At 38.9% G+C, this 23,139-nt stretch overlaps 1 protein-coding gene across 2 annotated transcripts in view; it reads right to left on the reverse strand.

Moving 5' to 3' along the window:
- The window catches only part of PDGFD (platelet derived growth factor D), a 224,786-nt gene extending 202,700 nt beyond the window's left edge, over positions 1 to 22,086 (reverse strand). The window contains exon 1 of one of the 2 annotated variants that reach the window (XM_036324423.1): positions 21,575 to 22,086. In XM_036324423.1, coding sequence (XP_036180316.1) covers positions 21,575 to 21,698 — 124 coding nt within the window. In that variant the 5' untranslated portion in view covers positions 21,699 to 22,086. The remainder of the gene's footprint in view (positions 1 to 21,574) is intronic. The other variant, XM_036324422.1, reaches the window with a different exon arrangement.
- Between the last annotated feature and the right edge of the window lie 1,053 nt (positions 22,087 to 23,139).

Genomic DNA, 23,139 nt, shown 5'->3' on the forward strand with positions numbered 1-23,139 from the left:
CTTACTAACAAAAGAAGTTCAGGATTTGTCAAATAAATAAAATTGTATTCAAGTCTCCTGTGATTTCTCTTATCACTGAGTCCCCAGATTCTTGGTGTAGTTAAATGAGAATCTGAGATGTGATTGATCTTACTTTAGAAAAAGCTAAGGCCCTAAGACATTCTTTGTGACTAGAATAAAGGAGAGGGTTCCATAGAGTGATGGCTATTCTTCCAAATTACTCCAGAAAATGGAGACTGCTCATGGCCAATGCCGTCTGTGAGATTCACCATTATGATGCATCAGGGAGTATCAACATAGGTCTTGGTACTGCACCTCCACCCGGGTTTCAGAACCTGCTTCTCAGGTGTCCTAAGTGAAGTCGGAAAAACCTTGTTGCCACGGGGATGCCCAGGGAAGAGTTGCTCATTGAAACCAATGCGCCTCAGCTTCCTGCCCCGTGCTGAGACCACAGTGTGCTCCCACAGTTTTCCTTATAGAGATTACTTCAATAAAAGGTTTTGTCATCATTAATATTTTCTAAGGAAAATAAATAGCATTCTCATGCTATTTTAAAAGGCTGTATTTTTATATGTGATTTTTTTTTTTTTCTATAAGAAACTGCAACTTCCTGTTTGGTAGAAGGAACACCTCCAGATCAGGAATTGTTTGCTGGGGCTATTTTAGAAAATAGCCCATTATAGAGCAAGCTTTCTACTAAAACCAGTATCTGTGTTTAGGCTACACATTTCTGATCATGCTGGAGTGCCGGGGTCCAACCCCAGCAGGTCCAGGGGTCCCCAAAGGTGTGGACGGAGTCGGCGAAAAAGGAATGACACGGAGACAGCGTTCAGTTGATCAGCAGCCTAGCCAGGATCTCTAGCCAGGATCTCCAGCCAAGTTCTGGTCTGGATCTCCAGCCAAGTTCTGGTGTTTATTGTCTTGTTACATCCATATTTATACCAGTTTATTTTAATCCTGTCAATTTCTATTGCAAAGGTTAGGGCGTTTCTTATCTCCATTCCAGGGAGTAAAGATTATGTAGCTTAAGCATGATTGTTTGTAGTTAAAGTGATTAACTACCTGCCTGGCACTTAGTTAAGGAGTTTTATCCCCTCCCTGACTTCAGGGAAAAATCCCTACCTGGGGAAACAACCTTTCTCGGAGAGGTGACCTTGGTTAAAACACACAGCGCTAAGGGGAGCAAACATATTAAGAACAGTATGCTATATACGCCAGGTCCCTTGAAACATATGCTGTGCAGATGTTTCCTGCAGCGACTGTGTCAAGCAGCAAGGATGGACCGGCTTCCAGCACTGGAGGGGAGCACACGTGAATAGAAAGGTATTGAGCCAATGCTTGCAGAATAAAGTGGAAACCGTCCTTGGAATGACTTGGTTTGGGCCTCTGTGAAAATACAAAATCTGGCAGCTGATTGGACTTAAACGTTTGGTTTAACCCAGTGGTCAGCAAACTTATTAGTCAACAGAGCCAAATATCAACAGTACAACGATTGAAATTTCTTTTGAGAGCCAAATTTTTTAAGCTTAAACTATATAGGTAGGTACATTGTTATTAACTTAATTAGGGTACTCCTAAGGCTTAGGAAGAGCCGCATGTGGCTCGCGAGCCGCAGTTCGCTGACCACGGGTTTAACCTATCGATTCCTATCCTTGGACATGTTATTTGCACTGGTTAGCAACTCAAAGCTCTTTGGGGAAGAGGTGCTGGGGAACCATCCCTGTGGTGGTTCTGGATGGAGGCCCCTCCACGGTGCATCTGGGGCATGTTCAGCTCCCAGCCTTTACTCTGGTGCATATAACCTACTGGCCTGAAGAGTCTCCCCACTAGATGGAGAATCATGTCTCTCACCACCATATCTCTTGCAGCTCAAGTATCTGGCACATAGTAGGTATTCAGTAAAGGTCTGATGAATCAACCAAAACTCACTCCCAACGTGCTGCTTTAAAACCAGAAAAGGATTGGCATTTTTTTCCCCTTTGGTTACATTATAACTGATTTGTCTACTTTTCAAATCCTGTTAAGATTATTTAAAGCAGCTTAAGTTTCTATCCTTTTTCTTAAAACCAGTTTGTATTTACATACATTGCTTTTTGACTTTGAAAAAAACTCTGAGTGGCAACTCAGAAACTGATTTCATCCTGACTTCCAAGCTTGTGTTGAAATGCAAGATTTTATATACAGAAAACAGCCTCTCCTGAATAGGCTGCAAACTGGCTTGATCTACAACTTTGGCTTGACTATACACCAGTAAGCTGAACGCTGAAAGTTAGGATGATAAATAAAATATAAAAAGACAACATAAAATGGGAGAACCATAAATTCTCAATTTTTATCACTACTTTTTACTTCAAAATGCTAAAAATATATATATAGCTAGTGTTTTTACCATAAAAAAGCCCCAAATCAGCACAGCTTTGGAGGGAAAAGGTAGACATATTGATGACCCAACCTAATAAAGTATTGGAGAAGCCACTTTCTCTCATTCTTCTCACTGTCTTTACTGAGACTGGTGATCGCTGTTCCCAACAATAGGCAGGAGGCCTCTGTGATACCGTGGAAAGGGCAACAGATGAGTAGTCAAAAAAACTTGCACTTGAATTTTGACCTTGTCATGATCCACTGTGTGACTTCAGGCAAGTAACTGCACTTCTCTATGCCTTGGTGTCATCAATCATAGAGCAAGAGGATGGCCTCAAAGAAGATTTCCAGTGATAAAACCTAATGCGTCCACAAAATCATCACATAAACATCCTGTAGACACAGCCATTACTACTACTTGCAGTAAGGTGCAATTTTATCATACTTGGAAAAAATGTTGAGACATTAAAAACAAACCTGACAAACAATTTAATACAGACATCTAAGTGCCTTAAAGCTTATTAGGGGCTAAGACCTTGACATATAGTAGCTATTTAATCTTCACAATCACTTTATAATGTAGGGCTATTGCATTGCCTTCTAATTAGATCTACACCATCTCTGCTACTCTTCAAGTTCCTCCCAAAAAAATGATATTGGTTAGACTGTTGTTGAGCACAATATCATTTCAAGATTGAAAGACAAATCTCTTATTAGTTATTACGATTAAAATATTAATTAAAACTTTAGCAGAAAAGTAACTTTCTAATTATGGGGCTGTGATTTTCTTGATTTTCTCTTTTGTGAGTTCAGATATTAGGCTAAATATTCCTGAACCATAGAAATAAATATGTAGGCTCACTTACCAACCCAATATGACTTAACTTTTCTGTGATATGCAATACGATTATTTGATCACTGGATAGCAGTAGAAAAAAGACAGCTTTGTGTGTCATATTATTTTATTCCCTCTCTTGGTTGGGAATGTAAATTAAACTAAGGAAATGTTGTATTTCCCAAATATAATAAAAATTTAAGAATAACAGTAATCTGCCATTAATATACAACTATTGTTGTCTATATGATTTCAACAAATTTTAGATATAATTAAAATATGTTGAAAAATTTACATGACTGTTTATTGCTCTGTACCCTATACACATCCAGTTTGTGTGTATGTGTAAAATTTATGAAAATCCAATTTAGATACATTGGTTAGTTGAAAATCATTTCCTGAACAACAGGTCCTTGTGCATACCCACTAGTTGCACATTTCCTCTGAACCCAGCACCAGCCAATTGGCCACTCTAAACCTGTAGAAAGTCCCTGGAGACTCCTTACTTGTCAGGTGAATGAGATTATAAAAAATAAGTTACTTTTTTGGAAAAAAAAGTATCATTATGATATCAGAAGTGAGAAGGTTGATGCTTTTGTGATTTTTAGGAGACATAGGGCAGAGTGGTGAGCATGTAAAACTACAAGAAAATGAAACCTGTAGCTCACTGCCAAGATTTAAAAACAGTAATCAACTGGAATTCACTGATACTGCCCTAAACTCCAAATTTCCAATAATCCTAATATTTGAAAATATTTTTTCTAAATATATCTCTTCTATTCCATCACCTAATATATAAATCATCATTGCACTGACAATATATATTACATCAGCATACTCTCCACACTAATAAGTACCTTTTGGATGCTAGTGATTATCACATAATTACCCCATGCTCAATTAACAAAGTAATTATTATCATATCACTTTTGACATTGTGCCCCAGAACCTAGTACAGAAACTGGCATATAGTGGAATCACAACAAGAATTTGTGAATAAACAAATAAGTGAATGTATGAGCCAAGAAATACATAAATGATATATTTTGCTTAAGAGAAATTTTTTTTAAAATCTATGAAATATAATGAAATAGTATCATTTTCATCATGTCAGGACTTGAATTTTCTAAATATTCTGATATAGAATGAGGGCCAAAGTAAGGCTAGAAATTTCTCAAAAGCAGAGGCCTAAATGTAATACTAAGCTATCAATATAGAATTACTGGACAGTGAAATTTTGTAAATGGCTAGAAAATTGAGTTCATCAAACTAAGCAGTTCCATCTTTCATATCAAATGCTTTTTTATGTTTATGTCAGTGCTGTAACATAACACATTGCCACACATTTATTGGCTTAAAACAACACATATTTATGCTTTTATAATTCAGAGGCCAGAAGTCTGAAATCAGTTCAGTGAACAAAAATCAAAGTGTTGGCAGGGTCGTGCTCCCTCTGAGTGCCCTAGGGGAGACTCTGTTCCCTGCTTCTTCTAGTTTCTGGTGGCTGCTCACATTCCTTGGCTTGTGGCCACATCACTTAAATCTGTTTCTATGGTCACAATGCCTTATCTTCTTCTGCCTGTGCCAAGTCTCCCATAGTCTGTCTCCTATAAGGATACCCGTGTAATCCAAGATAATCTCTCCATCTCTGGATCCTTAGTTAAATCACACCTGCAAAGTCTTTACCATATAAGATAGCATTTAGAGGTGCCAGAAGTAGGACATAAAATCTTTGAGGGCCATTACTCAGCCTAGAACATACCCCAATATATAGATTTACAATCTGCACTAAAGCACTCACTAAAATTGGTCATTTTTGTATATCACTTTGGATAAGCACACTGGAAGAGGTCAATGGGAGAAAATGGGGTGCATATATAATACTTTCAACAATAAAGATTTTTTTTAAAAAATAATACACTGGACGGACTAAATAGTAGATTGTATAAGATCAAATCAGCAATTTGGAAGACAAGGTAGAAAAATACCCAATTAGAGCAGGGGAAAAAAGGAATTGAAAAAAATGAGGATAGTTTAAGGGACCTTTGGGACAACATGAAGTATAACAACATCCACATTACAGGGGTAACCAGAAGGAGAAGAGAGAGAGCAAGGAATCAAGAACCTATCTGAAGAAATAATGACTGAAAATTTCCCTAAGCAGGTGAAGGAAAAAGACACACAGGTCCAGAAAGCACAGAGAGTCCCCAAAAAGATGGCCCACACCAATATACATCATAATTAAAATGACAGAGGTTGAAGACAAAGATAAAAATCTTAAAAGCAGCAAAAGAAAGGCAGTTAGCTACAAGGGAACATCCATAAGATTGTTTGCTGATTTCTCAATAGAAGCATTTCGGTCCTGAAGGGACTGGCACGAAGTATTCAAAGTAATGAAAAACATGGGCCTGAAAACAAGATTACTCTATCCAGCAAGCTTATCATTTAAAATTGAAAGAGAGATAAAGAGCTTTCCAGATAAGCAAAAGGTAAAGGTATTTGTTACCACCAAACTAGTAGTAAAATAAATGTTAAAGGGTCTTCCTGAAGAAGGAGGAAAAGAAGGAGAAGGAGATGAAGAAAAAGGAGGAAGAGGAGGAGGAAGAAGAGGAGGAGGAAGAGGAGAAGGAGAAGGAGAAGGAGGAGGAGGAGGAGGAGGAGGAGGAGGAGGAAGGGGAGAAGGAGGAGGGGGAGGAGGAAGAGAAGGAGAAGAAGAAGAAAAACAACAACAACAGCAACAACAACAACAGAGGAACAGCATTAAAAGAATAAAATGACAATAAATATGCACCTATCAATAATCACTTTAATTGTAAAAAGCTTAAATGCTCCAATCAAAAGGCATAGGTTACTGAATAGATATGGAAACAAGACACATATAAATGTTGTCTACAAAAGACACACCTCAGAACAAATGATACACACAGACTAAAAGTAAAGGGATGGAAAAAGATATTTCATGAAAATGGAAAGGAAAAAAAAAAAGCTATTGTAACAATACTTATATCTGACAAAATAGACTTTAAAACCAAGGCTATAGTAAGAGACATAGAAGGATACTACATAATGATGAAAGGAACAATCCAATAAGAGGATGTAACCCTTGCTAAAATGTATGCGCCCAACATAAGAGCACCTAAATATGTAAAGCAAACCTTGATGGACATGAAGGGAGAGATTGACAGAAATGCAGTCAAAATAGGGTATTTTAACACCCTATTGATATCAATGGATAGATCTTCTAGGCCAAAAATCAACAAGGAAACGGCAGTCTTAAGTAACACACTAGATCAGATAGATTTAATTAATATCTTCAGAGCATTTCACCCCAAAGCAGCAAAATATCCATTCTTTTCAAGTGCACATGAGACATTATCTTGGCTAGACCACATTTTAGACCACAAGTCAAGTCCCAATTAATTTAGGAAAATTTAAATCATTTCAAGTACCTTCTCTAACCATAATTGTATGAAACTGGAAATCAATCACAAGTAAAAAACACACAAAAACATGGAGGCTAAATAACATGTTACTAAACAATAACTGGGTTAACAATAAGATCAAGGAAGAAAAAGATACCTTAAAACAAATGAAAATGAGAATACAACCTCAAATTTATGGGACACAGCGAAAGTAGTCCTGAGAGGAAATTTCATAGCATTACAGGCCTACCTAACAATCTAAGTTTATACTTAAAGGAACCAGACAAAGTAAAACAAACAAGTTCCAAAGTGAGTAGAAGAAAGACAATAAAATGCATCAAATTGGAATGGAAGAAGTAAGTAAAACTTACTTACTTGTAGATGAAATGATCCTGTGTGTAAAGAAACCTAAAGATTCCATGAAAAAAAACAAAACACAAAACTACTACTAGTAAATGTATTTAGTAAAGTAGCAGGATACAAAAGAAATAACCAGAAATCAGTAGCATTTTATATACCAATAATGAACTATCAGAAAGGAAAACTAAGAAAACAATGCCATTTACAATTGCATCAAAAAATAAAATGCCTAGAAATATATTTTGCCCAGTGAGTGTGACTCAGGGGTTGAGCATCAATACATGAACCAAGAGGTCATAGGTTTGATTCCCAGTCAGGGCACGTGCCTGGGCTGCAGGACTGATCCCCAATGTGGGAGTGTATGTGTGCAGGAGGCAGCTGATCAATGATTTTCTCTCATCACTGATGTTTCTATCTCTCTCTCCCTTTCTGTTCCTCTCTCCAAAATCAGTTAAAAATATTAAATTTAATCAAGTATATAAAAGACCTGTGGAAAATTATAAGACAATGAAGAAAATGAAGAAGATACAAATAAATGAGAGCATATACCATGTTCATGGATCAAAATAATTAACATCTTAAAATGTCCATACTACTCAAAGTGATCCATATATTCAACACATTCACAGAACTTGATCAAATATTCCAAAAATTTATATGGAACCACAGAAGGCCTCAGATAGCCACAGCAATCTTAAGAAAGGAGAACAAAGTCAGAGGAATTATGCTACCTGATAGCAAACTACACTATAATGCCATAGTTATCAAAAGAGCATGGTACTGACATAAAAACAGACATATAGTTCAATGGTACAAAATAGAGGACCCAGAAATATACCTACAACTTTATGGTCAATTAATATTTAACAAAAGAGGCAAAAACATATAATGAAATAAAGATAGTCTATTCAATAACTGTTGTTGAGAAAATTGGATACATATGTGCAAAAAAATGAAACTAAGGCCAGTTCTTTATACCATACACTAAAAATGGATTAAATACTTAAATGTTAAACTAGAAACTATAAAAATCCTAAATGAACACATAAGCAGTAAAATCATGGACATTATTTTCTGATATATTGCCTCAGGCAAGAGAAACAAAAGAAAAAATGAACAAATGGGACTACAGCAAGCTAAAAAGTTTTTGCACAGCAAAGGATCAACAAAATAAAAATACAGCCCCCTGAATTGGAGAGCATATTCGTCAATGATACATCTCATAAGGGTTTAATATCCAGAATCTATAAAGAACATACACACTCAACAGCAATAACCAGATAATCCAATTTAAAAAATGGGCAAAGGGCCTGAATAGACACTTCTTCGAAGAGGACATACAGATGTCCAAAGATATATGAAAAGATGGTCAACCTCACTAATCATCAGAGAAATCCAAATTGAAACCACAATGAGGTATCACCTCACATCTCTCAGAATGGCTATCATCCAATATAATAAAAACCTAATATGCTAAGTGTCCGGTCATCCGGTCATCTGTTCAACAAATCAAAGCAAATATGCTAATGATATGCTAAGTCCACTCAACCACTCGGTATGATGTGCACTGACCACCAAGGGGCAAACGCTCTGACCAGCAGGTTAGCTTGATGCTGGGGTCCGGCCAATGGGGACTGAGAAAGACGGGCTGGACACGGCTTGGAATCCTCCTGCTGCCCCTCCTCCTGGCTGGCCCCCATCGGGGTGGGCTGGCCAGACCCTACCCATGCACAAATTCGTGCATGGGGCCTCTAATCAATAAATAAACAAACAACAAGGGTTGGTGAGGATGTAGAGAACAGGGAACCCTGGCACTGCTGGTGGGAATTCAGATTGGTGAAACCCTGTAAAAAGCAGAACGAAGTTAGCTCAAAAAATTAAAAATGGGACTGCTTTTTGACCCAGGGGCTCCACTTCAGGGAACATGTTTGAAGAAACCCAAAACACTAATTGTAAAGAATATATGCACCCCTATGTTCATTGCAGTATTACCTACAACAGCCAAAATTTGGAAGCAGCTTAAGTGTCCATCAGTTGATGAGTGGATAAAAAAGAGCTGTGGTATATTTGCATAATGGAATGCTGCTGGACCATATAAAAGAAGGAAATCTTACCATTTCTGACAGCATGGATGGACGTGGTCAAGTGAAATGAGCCAGTCAGAGAAAGACAAGAATCACATAGTACGTGGAATTGAATAAACAAAATTTTTTAAAATAAAAAAACAAAACTAGGTAACATAAGCTGCCCTATAATTATTCATATACATATTTTATCCCTTTAGTGTAAGTTATAATGGAGTAGAGGCTGTGCCTTATGCTTAACTGTTTGCCTTAGTGCTTCATCCAGTGCTCTGCATGGAGTCAGTACTCAATCAATATTTATTGAACAAATGTGTTTGTTTATGCTTTTTGCAGTTGGGTTTGGTGAAAAATACTTTAGTAAACTAACCTTCAGTGAACTAAAGAACCGAATCAAAGCAGTGTAAGCCAGAGGGGCTCTCCCAGAGTTATTTAAATAATCTCCCCTTACCCCGTACTTAAACTAAATTCCAAATAGCTCTCACTCTATTCTTTTTTTTTTTAATTAACTACTGTCTAAAATTATTTATTTCCATGTTTAGCAACTCCATCAGTGAGCTTCTTGTTTTATAGCAAATGTATACTTTTTGTCCCATTCAGTAGCGATTCTCTTGTTTAATCCTCAGTATAATAACTTAAAGTGTGAACGTGTTCACTTTATATGAATAAATCTTTAAATGGAATGGAGATGAATTCATCTTACCTTAGCTTTCTATACTTAACCACTGAGATTCAACCTTACAAATTGTTTACTGACCCTTACTTTATTTACTTCTTTCTTTGAACTTCTATTATTAAGTAGTGGAAGCTTCACATGAAAGTTCTCAAATACTAACACTGGAAGGGAAAGGTATACCAAGAAGAATTCATTCTAGTCAGAGCATGTGTGGGGATTATTTTAGGAGGATGAGGTGGGGAAAAAACAGTTAAAAACTCTCCACATTTCATTGATATAAGTCCAAAATTAACCACAAAATGGCATGCTTATGCCTAGGCAGCATCTAAAAGTATGTGTGATGTTGGCACTCCCAGAAAGTCATTTGGAAACATAACCAACTCTCTCCACCAAGCTAATGTTTATAACAGCTAAGAAAGCACTTTTGCATGTTATAAGTACGCAAGAAATATCAGGTATTAGCATGTACACCCACAATCAGAAACACCACTTACTGTAAAGACATGATCGTTAATTACTCTATTTTACTTTGCATATAATTTATGCAAATAAGTGCTTCCCTTTTGCCCCCTGCCTCGAGTTCATCTACACAAATACTGCACAAGTTCCTGAGCTGAAAGTGTCCACAGTTACTTTTATATTTCTATCACCTTCCCTTATCTGCTCTTCCTCTTCTAGTCCCTATCCTATTCACTGATATTAACAGACACCAGACAATTCTCAGAAACCTTAGAGTCACCCCAGGTTAGGAGTTAAACATCCTTTCTCCCATTCATTATGGTCGTGGGAGGGCTCATGTGGCCCAAATGATCAGCCGTAAGAAAAAAGACAGTTATTGGCTGATTTCCTGGTTCCTCAAATCTTATCGAGCTACTCCTACCTGCCAGGCAATGACATGGACAATGAGGATGCTTAACTTTATTAAGTACAGAGACTGCTTACACCAACAGAAGCCAGGTAGATAAATATCAGTATAGGCTCTATGATGGGAATGTGGGAAAAATAAAGGAGTAGTTGATTGGGAGGGTTGAGAGTCAGGAAAGGCCACGTAAAGTGGTGCAATTCCTCTGTCTAAATTTTACACCCTAAAATGTCACACCTGGTCAGTACATGTACTCAAAAGTCCATTAAAAAACAATTATGATGTGCCTGGAAGAACAATGACAACAAAAAGATTAATACAGTTTAGGAATGCACCACTGGATGAATATTCTAATATTTAAAAATTAAAAAGTTAAAAACAATATAAAACTAATTATTTTACTCTGAGGCCTACTGAATCGAAGCGTTTCCTTTAAATCCCAGTGAGATCACCCTTGTAGAACTCAATTAGTGAAGTAAAAAGAGGTGGAGAGCACAGTAAAGAAGTAGAAGCTGTAAATGTAGGTCTACAGGACATTGGCACGTAAATAGCAGTTGACCCTTTGGACAAAACTAAGATCTTCCAGAGACTCTCAGGGATAAAATGGAAAGATAAGGCTAAAGTTAGAGCCTTAAAAAACATACCGATAATTACAGCACAGGCGGGAAGAGAAAACCCAGCCAAGGAGAGAAAAATAATAAATAAACAAAAGGGTAAAAGATATAAGAAAATCTATGTGTGTTCAATATCATTTTCCATTGTTATAAATATCCTTCTATTATTTTAAATAGGGTAAGTTTATATATGAATTTATGTGTATCTATCCCAAAATGTTGCAGTTGTAGAACCTGATAGGTTAAAATATGGCATTATTTGTCACCTTTGAATGCTCTTTCTTTTTATATAACAAAATGCTGCATACATAAGATCTGTCACTGTTCATAATGGTTGCGGGCACAGAACAAAACATAAAATATACTTTGCTACTCCAAATAACCTAAAATAAGTATTCAGTTGGTTCTGCCTTTGTTTATATCACCATTTAAAACATATCATTTAGGAGCAGTTAAGGCAAAGACGGGGCAGTGTCAAGCCAAGGGAAGAGAACATTTCAAGAAAAGGCCTGCCAATCACAAGGAGGCTACAAATTATAGTGACCTCACCCAGCACAGTTCAGTGGAGCAGCAGAGATGATGAAATTGCAAAGGGTAAAATAGAGAGGAATGGAGACAGTGAGCTATAGTGAGACAGAAGAAGTTAATACGGTGATAAAATGAAGAGAATCAGTAAAACACCTTGTATATGTTATGGGAGGGTGCAATGAAACTTGTAGATGGGAGTTGGTGAGAGGATAGAGACAATAAGAAGAGAAAGTTTAAATAGAGGAGGGGGAGTAAACTCTGTGGGATTAGGTTTTGGGATTGAGGGAATCAGAAAGAGGGAGAATCGGCCCTAGCCAGTTTGGCTCAATAGATTGAGCATTGGCCCACGGACTAACGAGTCACAGGTTCGATTCCAGTCGAGGGCACATACCTCAGTGGCAGGTTTGATTCCCTGCTGGCCCACTGAGGCCACGTGTCTTTCTCACATTGATGTTTCTCTCTCTGTCTCTCCCCCTCTCTTTCACTCTCTCTAAAAATCAGTGGAAAACTATCCTAGAGATTAACAAACAACAAAAAAGGAGGTAGAATCATGCATAGGAGGGGATATAAAAGCACAATACTCACATACAGGGCTGACTTAGAAGAGCATCGCTAACTCTGATCCTGAGATAACTATTAATGCGAAATACTGGGTTTATACTTGATGTTATTGTTGGTTAGCAACTACATCATTTGTTGAAACATAAACTGTGTTCAACTAAGCCAGTTAGAAGATAAAGAGAGATATAGGTATAGACTATATCTATCTATCATCTATCTCTCTAATCTACCATTGCATAAACTGGTGCTAATTCAAGTTATTTTATTTTATAATTATGGAGTTGCTCTTATTTTATAGCCAAAGAGCTAGATTTTTCATTTATCTCCGTTGAATTTCATTTTAATAGGATAAGCCCATCATTTCAACCTAAGAACGTGTGGATTTTATAATTCAACAATCAGTAAACTATAGTTACAGGCACACTACCTATTTTGTAAATAACATTTTATTGGAACACAGCCACACCCATTCATTTATGTAATTTCTGTGGCTGCTTTCATGTAACATGAAACAGAGAACTGATGGCCTAAAAAGCCTAAAATATTTGCTATTTGGCCCTATACAGAAAAAGTCAGCCAACCTTGGCATGTAATCCAACCTAACAGCTATTCTTTCCAGCTAAAATATGCAAGTTTGGAAGATATGTTTTCCATGTCTTCATTCAAATTATTAAGGACTCTAATCCCAATAGGATCTAATCCGAAGTACTGATAGAAATCCCTGCTCACTTCCCTCTTGACTAACACAGATCTGCCAGTTACCACTGAAAGAATGATAACAACAGCTTATTAGCTTATTACCATCCGGGCTACAATCGCTTGTTTCCGCAAAGCTGTAAAAGTGAGCATTGTAAATCTTCTGGTGAAATCCATATATACTTAAGTTGATACCATTTCCAACTTATGATACTGGTAAACCTATCAAATGTGTAATCTAAACTTTCCTTTTTGACTCAAAAGCATCAATAAAAACATCAGCAAGTTTACTAGGCTGCAATATCATGATTCCCTGGTGGCACTGGGAAATAGTTTGTAACTCAGTCCATTTGGGCCGCTAAAACCAAATACCATAGACTGTGGCTTAGAAACGGCAGAAAAGTATTTCTTACTGTTCTAGAGCCCAAGATTGCGGTGCCCGTAGGTTCAATGTCTTTTCGCTGTGTCCTCACTCACATGGCAGACGGAGGGATGCACTCTCGGTGTCTCTTTCACAAGAGTACTAATTCCATTCATGAGGACTCTGTCCTCATAATCTAATCAGTTCCCCCCAATTCCACTTTCTATTATCATCACATTGGGAGTTACAAATTTCAGGGTATGAATTTAGAGGGCAGCACAAACATTCAGTTGCATTTTTCACTGTATTCAATAAGGAGCCTAAGCCGGCTGTGCTTTCTTTGGTCTTAAAAATGATTTTCAAAGCTTGAAAATATAAGAGGAGGCAGGAAAACTACTAGCTGTCACTTCTCAACGCTAACAGTGCGATAACCGGAACCAGTCCGGTTCACTGACGTCACAGCACGCTCCCAGTCTGCTGTGGGTCTGGGGACCACACAAGCAAGTGGGATGGAATTGCATGGAGAGTAAAGGCAAATGGTCCTTTAATGTCTACCACATGAGCGCTATGAACTCATTTATACACTTTGTGACACTAATTTTGGCTTTTAAGAGAATTTGTTGCATATTTATTAGTTCATTTGGTTGTGTTTTACATAGCTGAGGTTGCTGAATAGCTAAATTCCAGAAAATTAGCCTATTGCTATATTGCTTATTAAGCGTTTCAGTAAAATACGAAACTTGTCAACAGCTTCTCACCATTGGGTCTGAAATGACTTGTTAAAAATTAACACAGAATATTCAACCCATGCTCATAACTCACTCCAGCAATTGTCACTACACTCCCTCAGACCAAAGAAGGCATGCTGGATTTCAAATTTCAGAAATCAAGAATCCTATCACACAAGCTTTCCATAATGTTTGGCTCGCTTTTATAGATAAAGTACTGCATCCACAATTATGTCTTTATAAACACTGCACAAAAAGGTGCTCAAGTGAAAAACGTAATGTCTGAGAAAAGATCACTATTCTTTATGAAAGACAGCTCACATGCCTACGGTCCTGTCACCGATCTCTCTGTCTCCCAATTATACAAAAACCACTAATTTGCACACAGCACAAAACATAAGAAAACACAGTATTAATCTACCAGTATTAAAGTTAATATACCAATGTCTGCATGTCAAGGTGAGAGCAAAGATATAGTATTAAAGCATCATCAACTCTTGTAAGAAACAAGTTTTGCTTCATTCCTGTTCTGAGAAACATCCTCGGAAGACAATATTTCCTCCTGTCTGTGCACTGTACACGTTAGTGTCTCGTGGGCTAATTCCTTTATTTATGACTTACAGAGGGTCCTGAAATACTGTGTGGGGAGACAGTACATTTCTGCTGCAGTATTTGTCTTGGGTTCTTTCTTTTTAGCTTTTATATATTACTAGTGACCCGGTGCACAGATTCGTGCACATTGAAAGGAAATTAATTAGAAGAAATATTGTAATATCGCTATTCACCCTTTCTCTAAAATAGAAGTGTCAACCAAATTCACGATCAACAGTGACAGATTGAAACACACATGTGTGAATGGCGCCAGCAAGAGCTTTCTATGTATTGTGCATGCGCGAGTCAACTTAGCCTTTTATATATATAGATCCCCTCGCAATTTTTTGTCAAAACTGTCCTCATTAGAGTTAATGTGAAAGTGCTCCCTTTTAAATTGCATTAATTCTGAAATATAGAAGTGAAATAACTTGAAGCACTCAACAGGTCACTGTCATGATTAATATTACCCTATGAGACTTCAGATATAATCAACAGTTTCTAATATCTGGGGTTCTGAGCTGCAGAGGTGTATCCAGGGTGAGGGGACCTCAGTGCTGTCCCAAGAAAACTCAGGCATGGCCTCCTCTAGCATATTGAGAATATATTCTGTGTCTATGTCCCACAGGCAGGGGAGGTATAGAAAGACTGGCCTTTTCTTTTTTATTATTATTGATTTCAGAGAGAGGAAGGGAGAAGGAGAGAGAGATAGAAACATCAATGATGAGAGAGAATCATTGATCGGCTGCCTCCTGCATGGCCCCTACTGGGGACAGAGCCTGCAACCGAGGCATGTGCCCTGACCAGGAATCGAACTGTGACCTCCTGGTTCCTAGGTCAATGCTCAACCACTGAGCCACTGAGTCACAGCAGCCAAGCAAAAGGCTGGTCTTGATCACAGCCCTGGTCTGGCTGACTTCTCAGAAACACTACAGCACTCGGCATTGAAACACAGAATAGGGCATATCTTTCCCTAAATTAAATCTTTCACTGGCTTCCCATTGCCCTCAGCAGGACTGCCAAACTCCCTAACTTTACTTCCCAAACCTTTCACTAGTGGACACTTGCTTACCAATGTTCTCATCTCTAAATCTTGGCAAGTGCTATTCTCTGCACTAGAAAACCCACCCTCCTTCCTCACTGCTGCCAGCTTCTTAGCTCTTATGCATTCTTCATTCCCCAGTGTAGACATAACTTCCCCCAGGAAGCTTCTCCAACCCCTAATCTATATTAGGTCCTCCTTGTGAATTCCCATACTCCTGCGCATTCCCTCGATTAAAGCACCTATCACACAACATAGTGGTTTCATGGTTTTTAAACTGGAAAATACATTTTTTTCCAAATAAAAATCTTAGAAAGAATTCAAATATGTGAAACAGAAATGTGGAGACACATGGAATTGTTCTATTGAAACAGGAGTGGAGAATCTGAAGCTATACATGTTCAGCCTCTGAGGCATTTCGTGCTGGCCTCTAAGGTACTTCTTAAGAATCGAGGGACTCTCTAGGGTGCATCCAAACACAACGACAACACACTGGAACTAAGCACTTATTTTTCTATATTGCCCACGAGACCATAGGCTCCAAGAAGGCAGGAACCGTATTTGTTTCATTCAAAATGTGTCTGATAACTGAGCATCTGGCACAGAAACTGGCAGTTATTAGAGATACAATAAATAATTTTTCAATAAATGAATAATAGTTCTAGTAGGGTGAGCAGCAGAGCTCAGGGTTAACAATGATTTGTTCCTTCTTCTCTGGACAGTCCAGATCAAGTAAAGTATGACCTGAAAAGAGATAACCTTAAAGGAGATCAGATAATGCAAAGGGTACCCCATTCTTCTCTAAAGTCATCTTGATCTTTTATAAAAGCCAATGCATTACAGAAATGGCATGGCACAGAAGAGTTAGAAACATCCTACATCTGATTTGCTTAAAAGATGTTCCTATTTTACTACGAGAAAGAATTTTATTAAGGTCTTCAGGAAGTGCGTTTTTATGCTAATCAGATCATTTCAGCAAAGAAAGTTCAAGAGTAAGTTCTAGAAGAAAAATGATTTGCATTATGACTCAACTCTCCAGGACAGTTACATAACGGTGCACATCCTTCCAGACTTAGAATGATGGGATTATCTGAGCCGCTTGTGCTGGAGAGTCCTGTGTGACACCACGCTTATGGCTTGTCAGTGACTCTTTCGGACATTATTTGAACTTGTGGTTCTGAAACAATATTTTGCTTTCACTCACTTAAAGGGGAAATCTTGTAAACAAAAATCACTGTCAATTTATTAAACACAATATGGTCATGCCTATAACTCACACCTAGTGTTCCCTTCTGTTACAAAGTATATAAACACATGGCTGAACCAGACAGAGTAAGACAAGTATCACATGATCTATTTAAATGTGGAATCTCATGAACAAACTGATGAACAAAATAGAACCAGAGACATTGAAGCATGCAAGAGACTGGCATATTTCAGAGGGAAGGGGAAAGTGGGAAGAAATTAACCACAGAACTTATATGCATATATGCAAAACCCATGGACACAGACAATAATTCGGTGAAGGCATGAGAAGGAGGTGGGACTGGGGTGGGGGAGATCAATGGGGGGGAGGAAGGAGATATCTGTAATACTTTCAACAATAAGGATAAATTTAAAAACAATTAAATTAAACAATGTAATCTATGGTGGCAAGTCAATGCTATGCTGCATTTAAAATATGTAATCACCACCATGCTCTATAATATTATGAGGTTTTAATATCCCTAGAGTTGAACAGAAATATAAACACTGAAGAATGTATGAATTAGACACAAATCTGATTCTTAGCGTTCACTTTGTTTATATTGTCCTCTATTGTATTGCCTTCCCTTTAAGCTTTGATCTTTGTACCAAAGTCAATGTACTGTCTTCCGCTGGGATAATAGGAACCCATGTTATTTAAACATCCAGCTTGAGTACTTAAAAACCTAAGACCACAATTACTAAAATTGCAGGCCTATCTCTAGATTATGATAATGTAATAGATGATTCAAGAACAAGAATACTAAATAACACAACAAAACCAAATTCAAACCACTTACCACAAGCACCTGTACTTTCTGAATGCAACAATAAGTCAACAAAGTGAAGAATGACTCTGTATTCTTAATCTCCTCAGCAGGAAGTTCTATCTAGTTTGATGGGAAAATGAGTACATAATGCTGCCAGTTAATTGCTACCTTTACCCTTCTTGATCCACACTCTAAGCAATACCAGTTGTGGCCAGTTATTATTAAAAATCAACAAGTACATAGGCACTAAAATAAGAATACGTGGATGCTATTGCCAAATGAAGAGTTTTTTCTGCCTCAAGAGGTGAATCAGTTTGAGAAAAAGTAATAAATATGATATAAGGAAGTATAAATATTCAATTAAGTCCTGCAATCTAATTTTACTCCTTCTTAGATATAGAACCTTTTTCTTCTTGGATACAGAGACCAAATCCAACCACTGTCCTCCATTCCGTCACCTTCAGCCATTCTGCAGGTGCTGGGAAAGGCTCTACAGATATTCCTTTTAGGACAATAATATAGTTGACCCTTGAACAACACAGCTTTGAACTGCATAGGTCCACTTATACATAGATTTTTTTTTTCAATAAATACTATATTTTCTTTTCCTTGAAATTATCAATAAAATTTTATTTTTTGTAGCTTACTTTATTGTAAGAATACAGTGTATAATACATCTAATACAAAATATGTGTTAACTGATTGTTTATGTTATTGGTAAGGCTTCCAGTCAACAGTAGGCTGTTAGTAGTTAAGGTTTTGGGGAGTCAAAAGTTATATTTGGATATTTGACTGACAAAGGGGTGACAACCCTAACCCCCAAGAGTCAACTGTATAATATAATGACGAGTTCTGGAAAGCCAGTAGACAGCAGCAGACCAGTCTGCTATACTGGATAGCAGAAAACTATATTATTAATCAACCCTTACACTTCACTTCTGTATCATTTCTTAACTACTCTGGTTATCTGGAGCTATTAAGTACAGGTTGATAAAAAACAAGTTGTTGGTGTTTTTTTTTTAATCAGGCTGGACAGTCTCCAACACACCTCATGTGCAGCACAGGATGCCTGCCCTCTTTATTCCTTTCTTAACCCCAAAATTAGGTAGCAGCTAACAGGGTCAGCAGGGAGAAATCGATGGCACTCAGTGTAATGACAGTTTCATCATGAGATAATAGTTTCCAAAACCCCTACTCAAGGGTCATGGCTAATTTCTTTGTTGTGATTTCTTACCATTTGTAATCTGAGCGCCAGATCTTCCAGAGGCTCTAAATTAATGGTTGGGAACTTTTATCTTCTATATTCCCCCTTATATTCCAGGTCCATCCCCTTCCCAAGCTTATACCCTGTCTTAATCTGATAGTCAAAAGATCAAGAATACTGTCTTCTTCAATGAAGCATTAGGAAACATTGGGACAGCAAGTGGAAAATGTCTGGAATCAGAACAAGGGTTTAATTTAGTAAATTATTAGTTTCTCTTGTCAGCTCAACTGTTGCCATTAAGATTTTTCAGACAACGTCTAGACTTCTTCAAAGACTCTTTATTCTACTGTCTCTCCAAAACTCTCCGGCAATGTTTCTCAACGTTTTTTACATTATTGTCAATCCCCACTTAAGGTGCCCTTTTAGACTTTTTTTTCCTAATCACATCCTCTCCCTATGAAATATTAACACTAGAGATAGACTGTTAATCTGTTTGTATGCACTGGCCCTTTCGAGGACCACACACCATTGTAATACCAAAGATTTTTCACCTCCTAATATCCAATTTTGACCTTTTGGGGCAATATTTTTTTTTCTTTTTGAGAATGCATGCTCTATAAGAATAAGCTACCTTTTGAAAATTCTCCAAACTAACCAAACATTATGAGTTAATTTATTTACTCTGTATGTGACAATTTTCTTTTATCCGAAGTATCCTTTCCCTTTTCCTAGTCTTATTTATTGACATTGAGAAAAGTATTGAACAATATAAACCAATCAAAATGCATGTGTGTGTATTTGTGAGTCTACTATTAGAATAACTGCAAAACAGCTTTAGCTAAAATATGGAGAACTAAATCCAGGGAAGTTTTTGAAATTATGATGAAGTATATCATTTGTTATATAGACTTGACAGATATATAGAGTTTTCACACAGAAAAATAAAATGAGATTATTATTTTCAAAAAAATATTATGAGCTGCATGACTTGGTTTTAGTAAGAATCGTGGGCTAATGGGCAATGCTTACAGACTTTCAGATTCTGTCCTTGACTTCTTGTAACTGATACTGGGAGGCCAAGGATTACACAATTATGGGTATGAAGTCATGCAAATTAGAAATGGCATTTTACTCCCTGCAGCTGAAAGGACATATAAAGTGCAAGCATTAACAAATCCAAAAACTCAACTAGAAGAAGACGTCTTGATGGAAATATTAATGAGTAAAACAAAACTATAAAAGATTGATCTTAAGCCTAAACTTTTTAAGTTTAGTAAGAAAATGTTATGCTGTAATTAAGTTGTAAAGTTATCAGAAAGGTAATAATGGCGCATTTTACATAAAACACTATAATGAAGTAATTCTATACATATAGGGGGGTCTCTGGCCAGGAGTTGACTCCATAGTTCCCTGTACCTTCCACACACACACACACACACACACACACACACACACCCCACTTCAGATGATTTGAATGTACTGAAATCTGCAGTTTACTTGTCATCAGAAAATATAATGAAGTTTCTCTGTTTCAAAGTTCAGAAGCTTCTTAGCAAAGTCCAAGTTAAAGACATACAATGAGAGAACAAGGTAGCTAATATGAATTTTCCAGAGAACAGTCAAATGTTGCCAGCTCAAACAGTGAAGCCAACAAGATTAACTTGGTGATCTGAGGGGATGTGTTAGAACTGTACAGAAGCAGAGGAAGATGTTATTGATGAAGGAAAACCTCTGAGTCACTTCAGGTAGATAGCAGAAACAGCTGCAAAACACTGGCAACATCAGCTGTAGTTGAGAATTGAGAAATAAATCAACTTCAGAACTTGGTGGAGGCCCAGAACATAAATAAACTGAATTAAAGTCTCTGGGACCCAATGACCCAGGTGTCCTCTGGAATAAAGGAAAACAAACAAGCTTGCTTAGGATAGCTGTTTAAAGAGCTTTACTTTTTTGCAAACAGTTGAAAAGCCTTCTGTGCCAGGAAATTAATAGCAGAAACCGGTCCCCCTATGGTACAGATGGAACCCCAAAATCCCTCTTCTCCCAGACTCTGAACTTCTGAGCCACTCTGAACCCCAGTGGGAAAGTCACTCTGGGGACAGAATGGGCACACATCCACCTCCTAAAACTAAGCGATTTAAAGAAAAGCTGTCAGTCTGTCCCAGGTGTGACTGAGATACTGAAATGCCTCTTTTCCTCTTTCTCCACTAAAACAATAAAAATTAAAAGAAGTCACCCGAGAAAGTCACTCTTGAGTGCCTCCGTCTACTTTAAGTGTCTCAGCTATCTGAGTTTCAAGTTCAAAAGGTTAAGAGCTTCACCAATGGGCGGCGCAGCCTGCAACTCTCTGCAACTCCGGGGATCTGGAATCAGTACCCCTTGGGCATCAAATCGAAGTCTCCAGAGCGTGGGGAGAGAGCCACCTCACCCGTCCCATTCCCTCCTGCACGCATCCCACACATGTCCATCCTATTCCAGAAAAAAAGGGGGCTCTCTCAGGACTGGGGATCTGGGGACGGACACGAAACCCCCCACACCACAATGCATTCACCAGGGTTCGCGTGAGAGAGACAAAGAGAGGACAAGAAAAAGTGACTGTTTTTAATAAAATAAGTAAATAAAACCCGAGCCTCTTACCATCTCGCCTGAGGTTGGCGTTGCGCAAAGCTTTGATGGATGCGCTCTGCGGGGCTGCAGAAGTGTCCCGGTAGCTGCAAAAGTTTGCGCAGATTAGAGTGTAGACAAGGATGAGCCGGGGCATTGGGACCGGAGACCGAGGGGACAGCCTTGCTCTCAGAAAAACCCGGGCGATCTCCCGGGACGGCCGCCGCCGCACCGCGCTACTGCCGCCCGCGCTCGCCCCGCGATGGCCGGCCGCCGCGCTAGTCGCCAAGCTCTCCCCAAACTTCCTGCATGCTGAACTTTCCGAGCGCGTGTGGGTGCCGCACTTCCTTGTGGTGCTGAGAGCTGATAAATGGTGACGGGACGAACAACAGGTTGATGTTTGGTCGCCCCCTCCGGCGGCCGGCAGCTGCAGCACAGGCTGCAGGGGGCGGGCGCCGCGCGTTCCGGGGCGGCGAGCGGCGCGGCGTGGCCTCTGCCCGGAGGCTGCGGCCCCGGAGCTGCGCGCACTCAGGCTCCGGCGGCGGCAGGAGCAGCCCAGCTCCCCGGGCCTGGCCAGCACCCGCTCCCCCACTGAGCATGCCCATGCCCGGCTTGACCGAGGGCCAGGACTCTTGCCACCCCCCTGGATTTAACCCTCGACATTAGACCAGAAAGGGAGCAGAGAACAAACAGGGTGGCCAGGAGGAAGTGGGGGAAGGTAGAACCCAGGTACTTCTCCAAAGGTGACTGGCTCATTCACCTGAAAGGCAGAGCGCAGGCCTTGGTGATAGTCGGGTGGGGAAAGGGACTGGAGTTGGAAGTGTTTAGTTTGCAATAAATCTTGACTAGTTCTACTTAGTGAAGATTTCCCTCTGGGAGAAAAATGGAAACATGCAATTGCAGAGGAGCCCAATTCTGCGCTTTCCTTTGAGCTTCAGTGGATATGACCTTAGCTAAGTCAAGGTTAAGTTCTCAGGGCGACAGCAGTCCTTTCTCCCTAGCTCACAGGGCTCTCGTAGTCATGGGCCAAGTCCATGTGTTGAAGTGTGTAACAAATTACCAAGGGTGCTTTTAGATGCACAGTGCAAGCAAGGGGCTAGCGATCAGGGTGGGTTGAGGAGGGTACAGACTGGCAAGGTGAAGTTTGAGGGAACATTGTATTCTTTATCTTCATGGTCCATAGGAAGAGGCCGGGAACATGCAGGCCTCTGGGCCTCCCTACTCTGAGTATCTGGGTGCTCTGAGCTCCAGGGGAACTGCCTCTGGATTCCAGGAACTTCCTCACCAGGCATCTGTCTCTCCCATAGGGAGACTATTGGCAACAGGAGTGGAGACCCTGCTGCTCATTCACTTTGTCTCCTTGAGTCATATGACCTCTTGGGCCTCAATTTTTTTAACGTATAAAAAGAGAGTAGCAATTCTTGGTTTGTATGATTGTGGTGAGAATTATATGAAATAAGTTTTGTATATTGCTTTGTTTGTAGCTGAATCCAAGTCCACATTTACATAATTTCTCAGCTGCTCACCATGAGACCTAGAAGGGGTACTTCTCATTTTCTTTCAGGCCTCCTGGCTTCTGAAAGTCAGGGGTGTGAAAG

This window comes from Myotis myotis, unplaced genomic scaffold, assembly GCF_014108235.1.
Source record: "Myotis myotis isolate mMyoMyo1 unplaced genomic scaffold, mMyoMyo1.p scaffold_m19_p_10, whole genome shotgun sequence".
In the NCBI taxonomy this organism is placed as follows: domain Eukaryota; kingdom Metazoa; phylum Chordata; class Mammalia; order Chiroptera; family Vespertilionidae; genus Myotis; species Myotis myotis.